The 19,807-nt window shown below is 37.5% G+C and overlaps 1 protein-coding gene across 1 annotated transcript in view; it reads right to left on the bottom strand.

The window, feature by feature from the left end:
* Positions 1-19,807, bottom strand: part of AARS2 (alanyl-tRNA synthetase 2, mitochondrial) — a 180,252-nt gene that overhangs the window by 76,791 nt on the left and 83,654 nt on the right. Inside the window, exons 8-14 of the mRNA XM_053712708.1 lie at positions 18,373-18,411; positions 18,151-18,262; positions 7,659-7,786; positions 6,733-6,880; positions 5,288-5,457; positions 1,113-1,226; positions 268-408 (exon numbers count right to left, since the gene is read on the bottom strand). Coding sequence (XP_053568683.1) covers positions 268-408; positions 1,113-1,226; positions 5,288-5,457; positions 6,733-6,880; positions 7,659-7,786; positions 18,151-18,262; positions 18,373-18,411 — 852 coding nt within the window. The remainder of the gene's footprint in view (positions 1-267; positions 409-1,112; positions 1,227-5,287; positions 5,458-6,732; positions 6,881-7,658; positions 7,787-18,150; positions 18,263-18,372; positions 18,412-19,807) is intronic.

Here is a 19,807-nt window from a genome sequence, read left to right as displayed (position 1 = left end):
ACACACACACACACACACAGATACATAGCATTCACACACACACACACACACACACACAGATACATAATACTCACACACACACACACACACAGATACATAATACACACACACACACACAGATACATAGCATTCACAAACACACAGATACATAGGCACATTACCACAATAAAGTTAAATGTTTTCTGTTGGTGTTTTTGGGATTTGCTTGGGCCAAAATAAAGTATATTTCGCAAACAATCCAGCATGATACCTTTGGCTTTGCCTCACCTTGACGCTGACATCAAATCGCAATCGCTCCGGAGTCACATGGGATCCTCTTTGCATTGAGTTGTCCCCCAAAACCTGACGCAACACAAAGTTAAGCAGGTGGGTGGCCGTGTGCTTGATCATACAGGCCAGACGCTGGGCCTGCAAAGACACAATATTGTACAGTCACACACTGACTTCCTTAAAGGGACATGAAACCCTACATGTTCTATCCTGAGTCATTTTAAACAACTCTCTAATTTACTAATTATCACAATTCTCTTCATTCTCTTGGTAGGGAAGTGAGCTCAGGAGCGTGCACTGGAGCACTATAAGGCAGGAGTTATCCATTTGTAAGAACACTAGATGGCAGCACTGTTTCTTCCACCTACTTAGGTATCTCTTCAACAAAGAATAATGTGAGGAAGAAAGCAAATTTTATAATGGAGTAAATTGGAAACCTTTTCAAAACTGCATGTTCTGTCTGAAAGAGAACAATATTATTATGTTTTTTCTATACTTTAAATGGAGCTTTGATCCACCATCAAGAATCCGGTTTGTATAGTGCAGTAAAATACATAAACCTAGAGAGGAAACTCCAGATGCATTAATATCCACTAACGCTAAACAATAAAAACACACAGACAGGGCAAGGATATAAATAGAATGCAAATATTATGCTGGGCTGTAGTCACCAATCAGCAAGCGCTACCCAGGTACTGAACCAAAAATGGGCCGGCTCCTAAGCTTACATTCTTGCCTTTTCAAATAAAGATAGCAAGAGAATGAAGAAAAATGATAATAAGAGTAAATTAGAAAGTTGCTTAAAATTGCTGCTCTCTCTCTCAATCTTTATCTTTTCATACCTCATCCAGAAACAGCGCAATCTCATCCCCGACCACCAGTTTGTCTACAGCAACAATTTCATGCACCACGTATCCTCCAGCGACTTGTACGGATTCCACAGGGAACAGAACGTCCTACAGAAAGAGTAAGCGAAACATAAAAAAGAGGTCTTGCAGGGTGCATGTAATAGATAATTAACTGATCGTACAACTGGGAATACTATTGGGAATATTCCTATTGCCTTATTGAAAATTCCTTGTGCTTTATTTTTTATTATTATTATTATTATATATGCATTATTATATAGGTTTTATTATTATTATTATTATTATTATATATGCATTATTATATAGGTTTTATTATTACTATATAGGTTTTATTATTATTATTATTATATATGCATTATTATATAGGTTTTATTATTATTATATATGCATTATTATATAGGTTTTATTATTATTATTATTATTATTATATATGCATTATTATATAGGTTTTATTATTATTATTATATAGGTTTTATTATTATTATATATGCATTATTATATAGGTATTATTATTATTATTATTATTATTATATATGCATTATTATATAGGTTTTATTATTATTATATATGCATTATTATATAGGTTTTATTATTATTATTATTATTATTATATATGCATTATTATATAGGTTTTATTATTATTATTATTATTATATATGCATTATTATATAGGTTTTATTATTATTATATATGCATTATTATATAGGTTTTATTATTATTATATATGCATTATTATATAGGTTTTATTATTATTATTATTATTATTATTATATATGCATTATTATATAGGTTTTATTATTATTATTATTATATATGCATTATTATATAGGTTTTATTATTATTATTATATATGCATTATTATATAGGTTTTATTATTATTTTATATGCATTATTATATAGATTTTATTATTATATATGCATTATTATATAGGTTTTATTATTTTATATGCATTATTATATAGATTTTATTATTATTATTATTATTATTATATATGCATTATTATATAGGTTTTATTATTATATATATGAATTATTATATAGGTTTTATTATTATTATTATTATATAGGCATTATTATATAGATTTTATTATTATTATTATATATGCATTATTATATAGATTTTATTATTATTATATATATGCATTATTATATAGGTTTTATTATTATTATCATTATATATGCATTATTATATAGGTTTTATTATTATATATGCATTATTATATAGATTTTATTATTATTATTACATATGCATTATTATATAGATTTTATTATTATTATATATATGCATTATTATATAGGTTTTATTATTATTATATATGCATTATTATATAGGTTTTATTATTATTATTATTATATATGCATTATTATATAGGTTTTATTATTATTATTATTATATATGCATTATTATATAGGTTTTATTATTATTATATATATGCATTATTATATAGGTTTTATTATTATTATTATATATGCATTATTATATAGGTTTAATTATTAATATATATGCATTATTATATAGGTTTTATTATTATTTTATATGCATTATTATATAGATTTTATTATTATTATTATTATTATTATTATTATTATATATGCATTATTATATAGGTTTTATTATTATTATATATATGCATTATTATATAGGTTTTATTATTATTATTATATATTCTTTTGGCCATTTTTTATAAGGGTTAATAGTATAGCCATTTACCCTGTCTGCACAGAGGTTTTATTTGGCTATACTGTTTATAGGTAGCATATATACATGCATTTTAAGTAGTTACTAATAGGTATTTACCTCTAGGAATCTGTTTAAGAGATATACTAGTTACTGTTAGGGTACTGTCCATATGTTTTATCAATTTCAGATCAGTTTTTAGAATATGTTTTAATGATATCAATAAACACATCTTTTACATAGATATAATCTGTTTGTTCCTTTATGTAATTATATATTTATATAGTGCTCTAGACCAGCCTATTTTAGGCGCCTACAGTTTCTTTTATTTCATTGATCTTCCTTTTATTAGGTTGTAGGGACCTATTCTAACTGTGGTGCAGATTTATTCTTAGATATTTATAGCGCAAGTAGTTTTGTTTGATATATGCATGTAATAGATCATTACAAAGAGAAGAAAGACTTGCTACACTTTATTTTATGTTCTGCATACTGCAGTATTCAATAATCAATTTTACCTTTATGTATTAACAAAATAAAAATAATATTTAGACAGCAAATAGGTTATTTCACATAAAAACAGATTTAACAAAGCTGGGTTCTTCCACGTTAAACCTCAATCAGACAAAGAAGTAACATTTCATTTAAACCATTCCTTGGTATAAACTGTGTCTCACATCTCAGCCGTTTGTCTGAAATGAAATCTTAGTGAATATGGAGAGAGAGATGTGAGCTCAGCAAGTTCATTTCCAATTTGCAATCTACAGCCAATCAGAAGAAGGGTGAGCGCCCCTGCTTTTGGCAGTTAGTCCGATCATTTACAATCATTAACATAATTAGCCAATCAGGACTGCTCAAAATCCTATAAATAAAAAAAACGCTTTCAAAATTCTGAGCACAGAGAGGAACTAAAAAGAAGTTAATCCTGATGAGTTACATTTAAGGGGACATGAAACCCAAAATGTTGCTTTAATGAGTCAGATAGAGCATACAAAGTTATACGACTTTCCAATTTGCTTCTAATATGTCATTTGTTTTGTTCACTTGGTATCCTTTGTTGAAGGAGCAATAATTCACCACCAGGAGCAAACTGAAAGCCAATGACAAGAGGCAAATATGTAGAGCCACCAATCAGCAGCTTCTGAGTCTACCTAGGTATACTTTTGTAGCAAAGGATACAAAGAGAACAAATAAAAATAGATAAATAAAATAAATTGTACGCTCTATCTGAATCAAGAAAAAAAACTAAATTGGGTTTCATGTCCCTTTAACTGCACCGGGTTATTATAATAAAGGCTAGGGTTACATGAGATGAGAAGCGGAGGAGGTGTGCAGCCCAGCATGCTTAGCGTTATTTGTAATGAGGGAGGTGCTCAGTGGTGCACTGTGTTAGAACATTCACTTACTGCACCATTGCATGTCTGTACCTATGTGTTTAACAGTTTTATGGACTCATTATATGAGAGTGGTCAGCAGCAGCTATGTAGCCTAACAAACATCATAGCAAGAGCCAAACAATACAATCCATAGCAAGTAATCACCATCACAATTATTTAGGGTTAAAGGGACACTGAACCCAAATGTTTACTTTAATGATTCAGATAGAGAAGCAATTTGAAGCAACTTTCTAATTTACTCCTATTATCAATTTGTCTTTGTTCTCTTGGTATCTTTATTTAAAAAGCAGGAATGTAAAGCTTAGGAGCCAGCCCATTTTTGGTTAAAAACCTGGGTTGTGCTTGCTGATTGGTGGCTAAATGTAGTCACCAATAAGCAAGTGCTATCCAGGGTTCTGAACCTAAAATGGGCCGGCTCCTAAGCTTTACATTCCTGTTTTTTAAATAAAGATACCAAGAGAACAAAGACAAATTGATAATAGAAGTAAATTAGAAAGTTGCTTCAAATTGCTGCTCTATCTGAATCATTAAAGAAATAAATTGGGTTTAGTGTCCCTTTAAGGGAAAATTTGTGCTCATTGCAAGGTCCTGCAGAGGTAGAGCAGCAATTTAAACAACTTTCTAATTTACTCCTATTATCAATTTGTCTTTGTTCTCTTGGTATCTTTATTTAAAAAGCAGGAATGTAAAGCTTAGGAGCCAGCCCATTTTTGGTTAAAAACCTGGGTTGTGCTTGCTGATTGGTGGCTAAATGTAGTCACCAATAAGCAAGTGCTATCCAGGGTTCTGAACCTAAAATGGGCCGGCTCCTAAGCTTTACATTCCTGTTTTTTAAATAAAGATACCAAGAGAACAAAGAAAATTTGATAATAGAAGTAAATTAGAAAGTTGCTTCAAATTGCTGCTCTATCTGAATCATTAAAGAAATAAATTGGGTTTAGTGTCCCTTTAAGGGAAAATTTGTGCTCATTGCAAGGTCCTGCAGAGGTTAAACATCAGAAATAGACGCTAATGAAGTAAAGAAGCTCCCTGGGTCTGGGGATTTCTCAGCGCCTCTGCGCCTGTCACCTTACCTGATTATTCTCACGCACAAAATACCCCTGATCGTGGCTCTGGCCTCCCTGCTCCGCATAGTAACAAGTCCGGTCCAGGAGCACACCACAGCGCTGACCTCTGCTGACCTCACACTGCAGGGACTGGTCTTTGTAGAGCATGAGAACTCTGGCCCGACAAGCACTAAACACTGCAAGACAAGAGAGACCATGAAACTGCGCTAGGGACACAGCAAGGCTCTAAATAGCCAGTAAACCCCCAAGGGAAGATCGTATTCCAACTGTAATACTCCAGAATTCTTATCGTTTAGAGATAGATAATCCCTTTATTACCCATTCCCCAGTTTTGCAAAACCAACACAGTTATATTAATACACGTTTTACCTCTGTGATTAACTTGTAGCTAAGCCTTTTGCAGACTGCCCCTTATCTCAGTTCTTTTCCCAGACTTGCATTTTAGCTAATCAGTGCCCTCTCATAAGTAACTCCACAGGATTGAGCGCAATGTTATCTATATAGCACACATGAACTAGCACTATCTAGCTGCAAAAACCTGTCAAAATGCACTGAGCTAAGAGGCGGCCTTCAACAGCTTAGAAATTAGCATATGAGCCTACCTAGGTTTAGCTTTCAACAAAGAATACCAAGAGAACAAAGCAAATTTGATGATAAAGGTAAATTGAAAAGTTGCTTAAAATGACATGCCCTATCTGAATCATGAAAGTTAAATTTTGAATGGACTGTCCCTTTAACAACTGATTACCATTGAAAGATGGTTGAAATTATTGAAAGATGTTTGCATTTATTAGCAGTTGTTAAACTGACAATAAAAAATGTTTTGCTTTTGCAGCATTTGCAGGTTACAGGATTTGCTTTGTGGCCTCTCTAAGGAACATGTCACAAGCACATTTTCTTATAAAAGCAACGGGTAGCATAACCCGCCTATTCTTTGTGGCTGATTCCTTCTTCATGTGCAGGAAAGCGCTACTTTAAAGTGAATGGCACCAGCAATATGGTCTCTGATTGCCTGTACCAACCTGTGACGTCCTTAGATAAAAAAGTGTTTTACAGACAGGAACAGTGGTTTGAGGGGCAACTTCTGGGGGAAAATAACAAAATAAGTTCTCAATAACGAACGTTCACTGAGCACATACTACACCATGATGAATAATATTAGTGACATTTCATGTCCCTTTAAATGAGCGGATGCTTCGCAGACTTCATTAACTTTCTAGTTCTTATAGGCCTTTAAATCGTTATCTTTTATGCCCCAGAAATTAATGTGACTGTGGGATTTCCAAATTTTATTTTCTGAGAAATAGGTCAAATGTATGTATGGATTAATAAGTCATAAGTATCGGGCATACTGCAGTACTTCAATAAAGAGAGATTTTTGTAATGATGAATTTACTGCAGATATTGCAATGACTGCTTTTTTCATGGCTGGAAACTTGTGCACTCCATACCGTATTTGCCATCAGCTCCCAGGGTGTAGGCGTATTTAGGCGAATCGTCAGTGACCAGAATCCCTTTACTCTGCAGCTCAGCCAATGAATGTACATCAAGCTGACACCGAGTTTGCACATCATCTGCCTGCTGGCTTTTCACCTTCATCTGAACAAAGATTGAAAAAAGCTGCAGTGAGACACTGAGGCATCGCTCTGATCCAACTAAACTAATATCCATTATATACAATGTCCCCCCACATCCGATACTTTTCTGCAGTCAAAATACATCACTAAAGAACTATTTAAACCACATCATTGAAATGCAATAGCCCATCTAATATGACGCTTTTTACAGGTTATAAACATGAGACACATTTCACGGCTTTTAAAATGAGATTGTGTAATTGAAATTGCTGAAAATGTTAACACTACGCATGCCTACGATACGTCACTTTTAGGCTCATCTAAAAAAAAAACACCTTAGGACAATGCAAATGAAGAAAAGCAGCAAACCGCCGCCCTCTCTGGATTTGGGATAGATTATCAATGCTGTACTGTAGCCAGTGGTCTCTATATATGGGAGCAATTCCCAACTGCATAAGAAATATAGGTTATAGTGCAGAAACATGAATTTGTGCAATCGTTTTAAATGCATGCAGACTACTGCAGTATGCTCAGCACACTGTCTACACAAGAAAACATCACACAAGCAAGTATTTTGTTTCTAAATGAAACAAGCAGCTGTCCTTTTCATATTGACCCCTTTAAGCAGACTTTTTGGATATTGCTAAGGTGTCAGAAAACAAAAAGCTATATAATGTACGCAATGTAATAAAATGATTGTATCATGTTCACTTATACTATATGTATTTTTCAATGAGGAGTGATCAGTGCTCGCACAAAGACAGTGTATTATGCTGTAACAGAAGTGGTAAATACGCTACCTCCGTCTCTTCCATAGCCAGCTGGTCTAGCGCAGCCTTATCCAGCCTCGCACCTCTCTCCTCCAACATCAGTCCAATCAGATCCAGTGGGAATCCCAGATTTCTGTATAGAGACCACGCTACATCCACTGCACACAAAAACAAACCCAAGTAATGAGCAAAATTACTGTAGGATAACCAAATGAACGTTAAACATTTATGGCATTTTTTAGGGCCACAACAGAAAAATCCCATCTTTCCCATCAATAAACGTACAGTCAAAAACAGCCGTCACTGTAAAATGGGGATAAGTTCCACCTCTTGCCCTTATAACTACCATCTGGCTCCAACATTATATTTGTTCTCTTAAAAGCCTCAGGCAAAAAAATGCAAAGACAGAAAAAAAAAATCATTGGTGCAGAATTCTAAATATTGTGCATAATCAGGGTGGATACAAATCAATTACTGTTTTAAATAGGATTTTTTTTAAATAAAATGCTTTTTATTAAAGTTTTTTTTAACCCCTGCAAAAGGAGTTAAACACAATAGAAAAAACAATTTATGCTTACCTAATAAATTTCTTTCTTTTGCGATGTACCGAGTCCACGGATTCATCCTAACTTGTGGGATATTGTCCTTCCTGACAGGAAGTAGCAAAGAGAGCACCACAGCAGAGCTGTCTATATAGCTCCCCCCTTAACTCCACCCCCCAGTCATTCGACTGAAGGCCAAGGAAGAAAAGGAGAAACTATAAGGTGCAGAGGTGACTGAAGTTTACATAAAAAAATACTATCTGTCTTGAATAGACAGGGCGGGCCATGGACTCGGTACATCGCAAAAGAAAGAAATTTATCAGGTAAGCATAAATTTTGTTTTCTTTTGCATGATGTACCGAGTCCACGGATTCATCCTAACTTGTGGGATACCAATACCAAAGCTTTAGGACACGGATGAAGGGAGGGACAAGACAGGAACCTAAACGGAAGGCACCACTGCTTGCAAAACCTCCCAAAAATAGCCTCCGAAGAAGCAAAAGTATCAAATTTATAAAATTTTGAAAAGGCAAGAAGCGACGACCAAATCTGTTCAACAGAAGAATCATTTTTAAAAGCCCATGTGGAAGCTACCGCTCTAGTAGAATGAGCTGTAATCCTTTCAGGAAGCTGCTGTCCAGCAGTCTCATAAGCCAAACGGATGATGCTTTTCAGCCAAAAGGAAAGAGAAGTCGCCGTAGCCTTTTAACCCCTACGCTTTCCAGAAAAGACAACAAACAAAGAAGATGTTTGACGAAAATATTTGGTTGCCTGCAAATAAAATTTCAAAGCACGAACCACGTCCAAGTTGTGCAACAGACGTTCCTTCTTACAAGAAGGATTAGGACACAGAAAAGGAACAACAATTTCTTGATTGATATTCCTGTTAGTAACAACCTTAGGTAGGAACCCAGGCTTGGTAGGCAAGACCACCTTATCAGCATGGAACACAAGATAAGGAGAGTCACATTGTAATGCAGATAGTTCAGAAACTCTTCGAGCTGAAGAGATAGCAACTAGGAACAAAACTAGCTTAATATCTATGGAATGCATGGGTTCAAACGGAACCCCCTGAAGAACTCTAAGAACTAAATTTAGACTCCATGGCGGAGCAATAGGTTTAAACACAGGCTTAATTCTAACAAAAGCCTGACAAAAAGCCTGAACGTCTGGAACATCTGCCAGACGCTTGTGCAACAAAATAGACAGAGCAGATATCTGTCCCTTTAGGGAACTAGCTGATAATCCTTTCTCCAATCCCTCTTGGAGAAAAGACAAAATCCTAGGAATCCTGATTTTACTCCAGGAGAAGCCTTTGGATTCGCACCAAAAAAGATATTTACGCCATATCTTATGATAAATTTTCCTGGTAACAGGCTTTCGAGCCTAAATCAAGGTATTTATGACTGACTCAGAGAAACCCCGCTTTGATAGAATCAAGCGTTCAATCTCCAAGCAGTCAGTTGCAGAGAAATTAGATTTGGATGCTTGAATGGACCTTGAATCAGAAGGTCCTGTCTCAATGGCAGAGACCATGGTGGAAGGGATGACCTGTCCATAAGGTCTGCATTCCAAGTCCTGCATGGCCACGCAGGCGCTATCAAAATCACTGATGCTCTCTCCTGTTTGATTCTGGCAATCAGATGTGGAAGGAGAGGGAAAGGTGGAAACACATAAGCCAGGTTGAACGACCAGGGTACTGCTAGAGCATCTATCAGGACAGCCTGAGGATCCCTTGAACTGGAGCCATAACAAGGAAGTTATGACGAGACGCCATCAGATCCAACTCTGGTGTGCCCCATAGCCGAACCAGCTGAACAAACACCTCCGGATGGAGTTCCCACTCCCCCGGATTAAAAGTCTGACGACTTAGAAAATCTGCCTCCCAGTTCTCTACACCTGGGATATAGATCGCTGACAGATGGCAAGAGTGAGCCTCTGCCCATTGGATTATCCTTGAGACCTCTATCATCGCTAAGGAACTCTTTGTTCCGCCCTGATGATTGATATAAGCCACAGTCGTGATGTTGTCCGACTGAAACCTGATGAATCTGGCCGAAGCCAGCTGAGGCCACGCCTGGAGAGTATTGAATATCGCTCTTAATTCCAGAATATTTATCGGTAGGAGAGTCTCCTCCGAGTCCACAAACCCTGAGCTTTCAGGGAATTCCAGACTGCACCCCAGCCCAGAAGACTGGCGTCTGTCATCACTATAACCCATTCTGGCCTGCGGAAACACATTCCCTGGGACAGATGATCCTGTGACAACCACCAAAGAAGAGAGTCTCTGGTCTCTTGATCCAGATTTATCTGAGGAGAAAAATCCACATAATCCCCATTCCACTGATTGAGCATGCATAGTTGCAGTGGTCTGAGATGCAAGCGAGCAAACAGAACTATGTCCATTGCCGCTACCATTAGTCCGATTACCTCCATACACTGAGCCACTGACGGCTGAGGAATGGAATGAAGAGCTCGGCAGGTGGACAAAATCTTTGATTTCCTGACCTCCGTCAGAAATATTTTCATGTCCACCGAGTCTATCAGAGTCCCTAGAAATGAAACTCTTGTGAGGGGGGAAAGAGAACTCTTTTTTACGTTCACTTTCCACCCATGAGACCTTAGAAAGGCCAACACTAAGTCCGTGTGAGACTTGGCTAGTTGGAAGGACGACGCTTGAATTAGAATGTCATCTAGATAAGGCGCCACTGCTATGCCCCGTGGCCTTAGAATCGCCAGAAGGGACCCTAGCACCTTTGTGAAGATTCGCGGCACCGTGGCCAATCCGAAAGGAAGAGCCACACACTGATAATGCTTGTCCAGAAAGGCGAACCTGAGGAACTGGTAATGATCTTTGTGGATAGGAATGTGCAGATACGCATCCTTTAAGTCCACGGTGGTCATATATTGACCCTCCTGGATCAATGGTAAGATAGTCCAAATGGTCTCCATCTTGTAAAGATGGAACTCTAAGGAATTGGTTTAGGATCTTGAGATCCAGAATTGGTCTGAAGGTTCCCTCCTTTTTGGGAACTATAAACAGATTGGAGTAGAACCCCTGCCCCTGTTCTGCTTTTGGAACTGGGCAGATCACTCCATGGTAAAAAGGTCTTCTACACAGCGTAAGAACGCCTCTCTTTTTGTCGGGTTTACAGACAATTGAGAAAGATGGAACCTCCCCCTTGGAGGGGAATCCTTGAAATCTAGAAGGTATCCCTGGGTTACAATTTCTACTGCCCAGGAATCCTGAACGTCTCTTGCCCAGGCCTGAGCAAAGAGAGAGAGTCTGCCCCCTACTAGATCCGGTCCCAGATCGGGGGCTACCCCTTCATGCTGACTTAGTGGCGGCAGCAGGCTTTTTGACCTGTTTACCCTTGTTCCAAGCCTGATTAGGTCTCCAGGTTGGCTTGGATTGAGCAAAGTTCCCCTCTTGCTTTGCAGCAGGGGAAGAGGTAGAGGGCACACTCTTGAAGTTTCTAAAGGAACGAAAATTATTTTATTTTGTTTGGTCCTTGTCTTATTTGACTTATCCTGAGGAAGGGTATGACCCTTCCCTCCAGTAATGTCTGAAATGATCTCTTTCAATGCAGGCCCGAATAGGGTCTTACCTTTGAAAGGGATGGACAAAAGCTTAGATTTAGATGACACATCAGCTGACCAGGACTTAAGCCATAACGCTCTACGCGCTAAAATGGCAAAACCTGAATTCTTAGCTGCTAATTTAGCAAGATGAAAAGCGGCGTATGTAATAAAAGAATTAGCCAACTTAACAGCCTTAATTCTGTCCAAAATATCATCTAGTGGGGTCTCCATCTGAAGAGCCTCTTCTAGAGTCTCAAACCAAAAGGCAGCTATAGTGGTTACAGGAACAATGCATAATATAGGTTGAAGAAGAAAACCTTGATGAACAAAAATTTTCTTTAGGAGACCCTCTAATTTTTTATCCATAGGATCAATGAAAGAACAACTGTCTTCAATAGGTATAGTTGTACGCTTAGCCAGGGTAGAAATAGGTCCCTCCAACCTTAGGGACCGTCTGCCATGAGTCCTTTATGGTGTCAGAAATGGGAAACATTTTCTTAAAAACAGGAGGGGGAGAGAACGGAATACCTGGTCTATCCCACTTCTTAGTAACAATGTCCGAAATCCTCTTAGGGACCGGAAAAACATCAGTGTAAACAGGAACCTCTAAATATTTGTCCATTTTACACAATTTCTCTGGAACTACAATAGGGTCACAATCATCCAGAGTAGCTAAAACCTCCATGAGCAATAAGCGGATGTGCTCTAGCTTAAATTTAGATGCCGTCATATCTGAATCTGTCTGAGAGAACATCTTTCCTGAATCAGAAATCTCTCCCTCAGACAGCAAATCCCTCATCCCTACTTCAGAACATTGTGAGGGAATATCGGATATGGCTACTAAAGCGTCAGAAGGCTCAGCATTTGTTCTTAAACCAGAGCTACTGCACTTCCCTTGCAACCCAGGCAGCTTAGATAAAACCTCTGTGAGAGTAGTCTTCATAACTGAAGCCATATCTTGCAAGGTGAAAGAATTAGACGCACTAGAAGTACTCGGCGTCGCTTGTGCGGGCATTACTGGTTGTGACACTTGGGGAGAACTAGATGGCAAAACCTGATTTCCTTCTGTCTGAGAATCATCTAATGCCAAACTTTTATAAGTCAAAATATGCTGTTTGCAATTTATAGACATATCAGTACAAGTGGGGCACATTCTAAGAGGGGGTTCCACAATGGCTTCTAAACAAATTGAACAATGAGTTTCCTCAGTGTCAGACATGTTTAACAGACTAGTAATAAAGCAAGCAAGCTTGGAAAACACTTTAATGAAAAAAACACAATTTGCAAAAACGGTACTGTGCCTTTAAGAGAAAAAAGGCATACACAAACTGCAAAACAGGTTAAAATGTCTTCAATTTTTCTGAAATTTTAAAAGTGTACCCACTAAGCTTTAGAAAGATTGCACCAGACGTTAATAAGCAATAAACCTCCAAATGAAAAAAACTGGATTGAAATATGTCTAAAACCGGTTAAAACCCCTGTTAGCACCTTGCCACAGCTCTGCTGTGGACTAGCAATAAAGTGATGAGTACAGCACCAATAAAGGCTAAGGGATAAATATAAACACTAAAAGATACTAGAAATTAGAGTAATAAATATTATATTAAAAAAGGAAATATAGAAATATATAGGAGTGGTATTATTAGCTCCTAAAAAATATTACAGATGCCAAAAATACTAAAACAATGGTTTAATACAAAATAGCAGGTAAAAACAATGGTAGGTAAACAGTGGTAAAATGCAAAGTGGCCAGGGGAGTTGTTGCAGATTCCCTATAATAGAGGCTCAAAAAATGCAATAGTAACTATCAATAAAGGTCATGGATCCATGAGATACAGTGGGTTATGAGCACAATATAAACTCCAAATGTGATCATAAATTGTGTGGTGAATGAGTGAAATGAATGTGCAAAGTGATTTGCAACATAAGCAAGCAATAAACAAATATAATAAATGCAAAAAAGTAAAAATACAAAATAGCTCAACAGTGTGTGCTGTTGGCACTGCAGTGCAAAAATGGGCAAAAATAAGCAAAAGTGGGTGAAAAAATGATGTTCAACAAATGTTAATGATGATGTCCCTGTAAACAAAGTTTGAACATAGCGTAACAAGTCTTTGGAGCAATAAAATCTTTGAAATGGTGCTTACCAATAGGTCTACGCGTTTCGGCCCTCAGAAGGCCTTTATCAAGACTCTTAATAAAGGCCTTCTGAGGGCTGAAACGAGTAGACCTATTGGTAAGCACCATTTCAAAGATTTTATTGCGACAAGGACTTGTTACGCTATGTTCAAACTTTGTTTACAGGGACATCTCTAGGAAATTGGATAAGCAGCTGACTGCTGTCAGGATTCACCTGGGAACTTCCACCATAAGGATCCAAGGTTCACCTTTTTTGTGACTTTATTTTTAACTTTATGGTTTATTCATTTGGATTACAAAAAATTTCTTTGATCCTCATTAACATTTGTTGAACATCATTTTTTATCGTTTTTTCACTGGATTTGTTCACCCATTTCATTTTTTGATTTATTTTACATCATTGTGTCATTTCATCTCATTTTATTGTATAATATATATATATATTTTTCACTCATTTTTTCACCCACCTTTGCTTATTTTTGCACTGCAGTGCCAACAGCACACACTGTTGAGCTATTTTGTATTTTTACTTTTTTTGCATTTATTATATTTGTTTATTGCTTGCTTATGTTGCAAATCACTTTGCACATTCATTTCACTCATTCACCACACAATTTATGATCACATTTGGAGTTTATATTGTGCTCATAACCCACTGTATCTCATGGATCCATGACCTTTATTGATAGTTACTATTGCATTTTTTGAGCCTCTATTATAGGGAATCTGCAACCACTCCCCTGGTCACTTTGCATTTTTTTTTTTTATTATTAAATCAGCTTTATTGATAAAAAAAAAAAATAGAGGTACAATACAGAGTGTGTCTGATCAGAGACAATTTCAAAGAAAAAGAAAAAAGGTAACAAGGGGGAAAGCACATATATATATAATATGTCTAACACAGAATACAAGGTAATAGAAACATGGGTTTTTCATGACAATGTTAATGTGGCATACAACTAAAATATCTACGAAAGTACTGATGAATGTAACGTCTCCCGAAACACTCTAAATTGAATACTAAGGTCAGGTAGATGTATTTTGAATTTCTTTGTGAATAAAGGTTTCCCAGGACGTTTTTAGTTGTATATAAAGGGGCTCTTGTTTACGTAGCACATATGCATACTCTAGTTCTAGTAGCTCGTGGAATCTATTATACCATTGGGACAAACTCGGCACCTCTCTACTTTTCCATCTTCTGGCTATAAGGGACTTCATGCAGTTACTGGCAATAAATATGATTTTTTTCTGATAGGTGGGAAGTTTGTGTGGGATGTTGTTGAGTAGCCATACCATGGGATCTGGTGAAATATTTGTTTTTAACATCCTAGATGTGGCTGTTATGATAATATCCCAACTCGGCTGGATAAGAGGGCATGTCCACCATATGTGTCCCATTGTGCCCAGGGAATTTTCGCACCTACAGCATTTGTTGCTGGCTGAGGCGAAGAGTTTGCTTATTCTATGGGGGTTAGATACCATCGCTGAGTGATTTTGAGGTTAGTCTCCATAAGGGAGCAGGAAGAGGAAACTTTGGTTACATTATTGAACATGTGTGACATGTCGGTCTGAGATATTTCAAAGTTCAAGTCAGTGGCCCACCTATCAATGTAAGCGGGAACATATCCCGGGGGAGGTGCTTGCAGCAAGGAGTATGTTAGGGAGAGGGTATGCTTCATTGGATCAGAGGATTTGCATAGGGATTCGAATGGGGTCAGTGTGAGGATGATATTTCTCCTGTCTGGATGTTTAAGGATGAAGGAGCGACATTGATATAGGAAGAACCAATTCGAGAACAAGTGCAGGCCGTTATCTATTAAACTATCTAATGGGATAAAAGCTTGCTCGTTGCTTAATTGATATGTCATAATCGCCCTGCAATGTGTGCTGTATTTCGTTGTTCCCCAATTTTACCCCGGGGGAAAATCTACATTGTCTGTGAGGGGTGTGAGGGGGGAAGATCTAGACGAGAGCAGGGGGTGCTTAGATAGTATATTTTCCCAAACACTAAAAGTTTCTTGAATTATGAAGTTATTGTTGGATATCTGAAGTAAACCTAATATATTCTGCCAACAGAGGGACCCTAAATGCTGGGATTGCGTGATATCATGCTCCATTTTTACCCATTTTTTGTGGCCATAGTTCGTAAACCAGTCGATTATACGCTGGAGGAAGACAGCCTTCCTATAATTTGTCAGATTTGGGACCCCCATTTTTTATGGACATGTACATGAGGTGTTTGTTAATCCTAGCTTTACGTTTGTCCCAGATGAAGTCCAGTATCTTATTCTGTAGGCTCGGCAGGAACCTAGGATCCTAGGGAGAACATTCATCTTGCTAGAATTAATTCTGCCAAGCCACGATATGTTTCTGGATCTCCAAGATGACATGTCAGCTACCAATGTGTTTTGGAGGGGTAAATAGTTGGCCTGAAACAGGTCCTGAGTGTTTGGGGTTAGATGTATTCCTAGGTATTTCAGGGACACTGGTTGAATGCGTAGAGGGCAAATTTTGGTAATCTGGGAAGAAACATAGTCTGTACAATGCACTAGGATGAGTTCTGCTTTGGATGTATTTATTAAATAGTTGGAGACCCTTGGCCACTTTGCATTTTACCACTGTTTACTACCATTGTTTTTACCTGCTATTTTGTATTAAACCATTGTTTTAGTATTTTTGGCATCTAACATTTTTTAGGAGCTAATAATACCACTCCTATATATTTCTATATTTCCTTTTTTAATATAATATTTATTACTCTAATTTCTAGTATCTTTTAGTGTTTATATTTATCCCTTAGCCTTTATTGCCGCTGTACTCATCACTTTATTGCTAGTACTCTTTTTTGGGGGGTTGGTTAGGCCCTCTATTTGTATACAGCTTAGGGATTATCTTAGCGCTTGGCTACTACACCCCAGTTTTACAGCTCTGCTGTGGCCCTACCTGCCCTTAGGAAGCGATAATATGGGGTTTAAAGCTTCAATTAGTCCCTCAGAAGACTCTTAGGACCTCAGGAGAAGTTGCTTGCGGCTTGTAAATGTAGGCCCCGCCTGCTGGGGCCTACACAAAACTAACAAACCCTGCCTGAAAGCCATGTGGGTTATAAACAACCCCAAATAACCCTCAAGCAAATGTCCCATAAAACAGAAAACGTTACTCCCAGACACAAAAACGTTTGTCCCAAATTCACATAAACTGCCCACAAAAAATTAACCCTTTATGCAAGCTAGTAAAAACCTCTGATAACACTAGGATTACTGCTTACCCTTCCCCTAATGGGGACACTGTCAGCCTTTCTGAGTTAACACAGTCTCTGCAGAAAATATGACTGAACATACCTCATTGCTGTAAAGCAAAAAAACGTTCCTCACACTGAAGTTTTCCTGTACTCCTCAGCTTTTGTGGGAACAGCAGTGGACCTTAGTTACAAATGCTAAGATCATGATCCTCCAGGCAGAAATCTTCATCTATGTCCTGCCTGAGAGTAAATAGTACAATACCGGTACCATTTAAAAATAACAAACACTTGACTGAAGATAAAATAAAACTAACAGTTTAACACCTTCTGTTTACTCTTCCTGCTTAGAGCCAGCAAAGGAGAATGCCTGGGGGGTGGAGTTAAGGGGGGAGCTATATAGACAGCTCTGCTCTGGTGCTCTCTTTGCTACTTCCTGTCAGGAAGGACAATATCCCACAAGTTAGGATGAATCCGTGGACTCGGTACATCATGCAAAAGAAAAAAGAACACCAGACACCTAATCTGCTATAACTGAGCAGAACATGGCTGGTGAATGGAGGCTATGGACGTATGCTCCTTCGGATTGGCTCATCAGACATGTCCTGCTCTGAAGCAGTAATGCTCTCCAGCTACTGAGCACCACTTCAGCTATGAGTAAAAACACATTTAAAGGGATATAATACATATTTACAAAGAGCATTCATTATATAATAAAAGCTCTAGCATAAAAGAATATTTATTTGTTAGACTTTAATGTCCCTTTAACTCCAGAAAACAAATTTATTATTTTGCAGCTGATGTAACACAATAAATGAGCAAACAGATCAAGCAGAATGTTTTCTGGGTTTGTATATCAGAGCACATACAGCATCCACCTAATCTCACTCTACCCAGGAAAACAAACCTATAAAAAAAATAGTGGGGGATTTTATTCATCTCTTGGTTACCAGAATGTTATAGAGTCATTATACTGACCACCCCTCAGTACTACTAGGTAGAATGCACCCAGCAGATGACTTACCTGGGAATGTATTGTCAGACGCTTCTTGCTGCAACGTCCGGTCTATGATTCGCCGCCCTCGCTGGAGAGAGGACAAAAAAGCATCTTCATTTTCACTCAGAATGTTCATTATCTAAAGGTGGAATAAATAATATCATCACCTGACATACTTAATATATATGTCTACAAGATATATCAGCTCACAGTGACTGAGGGAATAAACGAATAATGAAAGGAACAGACCTGTGATTTCTCTCTCTCCAGCTCTGGGAACGCTTCTCCCTGGAAAAATAAAAAAATATTTTAAAATAAAAAAGGTCTCACAAGATGCTAAAAAGAAAATATCTGTTGGAACAATACAGCAGTAAAGCTAAAACCTTTCTTATAACAGAAGAGAAATGTGCGTCTTAGCTGTAACGTTGGAAAAAGGAAATTTATGCTTACCTGATAAATTTATTTCTTTTTCGATACGATGAGTCCACGGATTTCATCCTTACTTGTGGGATTACGCCTCCTGGTCAGCAGGAGGAGGCAAAGAGCACCACAGCAGAGCTATATAAATAGCTCCTCCCTTCCCTCCCAACCCAGTCATTCGACCGAAGTTAGGAAGAGAAAGGAAAAGCCAAGGTGCAGAGGTGTCTGAAGTTTAGCAAAAATTTAATAACCTGACTCATAAGAACAGGGCGGGCCGTGGACTCATCGTATCGAAAAAGAAATAAATTTATCAGGTAAGCATAAATTTCCTTTTCTTTTTCAAGATACGATGAGTCCACGGATTTCATCCTTACTTGTGGGATACAATACTAAAGCTATAGTACACGGATGAAACGGGAGGGACAAGACAGGGAACCTAAACGGAAGGCACCACTGCGTGAAGAACCTTACTCCCAAAAACAGCCAAAGGAAAGATATCAAATTCGAAAAATTTAGAAAAAGAGTGAAGAGAAGACCAAATCATAGTCTCGCAAATCAGCTCAACTGAAGCATCATGCTAGAATGTCCACGAGGAAACAACAGCCCAGGTGGAAAGAGCCGAAACCCTGTCAGGAGACTGCTATCCAGCAATCTCATAGGCAAAATGGATGATACTCGTCAACCAAAAGGAAAGAAGGAGCCGTGGCTTCCTGACCCGTACATACTCTAGAAAATATGTCAAACAGAAAAGACAATTGACAAAATTTCGTAGTCGCTGGTAAAGCAAAAATATATAATTTTTATGTATATTTTAAAACACGGACAACGTCCAAATGTGCAAAAGACTACCCTTCCAAGAGAAAAATTAGGACACAAGGAAGGAACAACAATATCCTAAGTAATGTTCTCGGCTGAAACAACCTTAGGAAGAACTAAGAATAGCACATAACATCACCTTACCCAAATGAAAAACAAGACAAGGCGAACTATATGGAAATGCCGAAAACTCAAACAGTCTTCGAGCAGAAGAAATGGCAACTTACCAAGATAGCAACTGAATATCTATGGAAAGCAGAGGTTCAACAGAACCCCTTGAAGAACCATGAAAATCTAAAATTAAACTCAATGGAGGAGCAATTGTAGAAAACCCCGGCCTGACTCCAAGCAGAGCCTGACAAAAGGAATGAATGTCTGGGACATCTGCCAGACACTGGAGTAACAAAATCCTGGAATCCAAACTCTACGCCATGAGTAACCCTTGGAT

Source organism: Bombina bombina, chromosome 4 (assembly GCF_027579735.1).
Source record: "Bombina bombina isolate aBomBom1 chromosome 4, aBomBom1.pri, whole genome shotgun sequence".
In the NCBI taxonomy this organism is placed as follows: domain Eukaryota; kingdom Metazoa; phylum Chordata; class Amphibia; order Anura; family Bombinatoridae; genus Bombina; species Bombina bombina.
This window is presented reverse-complemented; position numbering and strand designations above follow the sequence as displayed.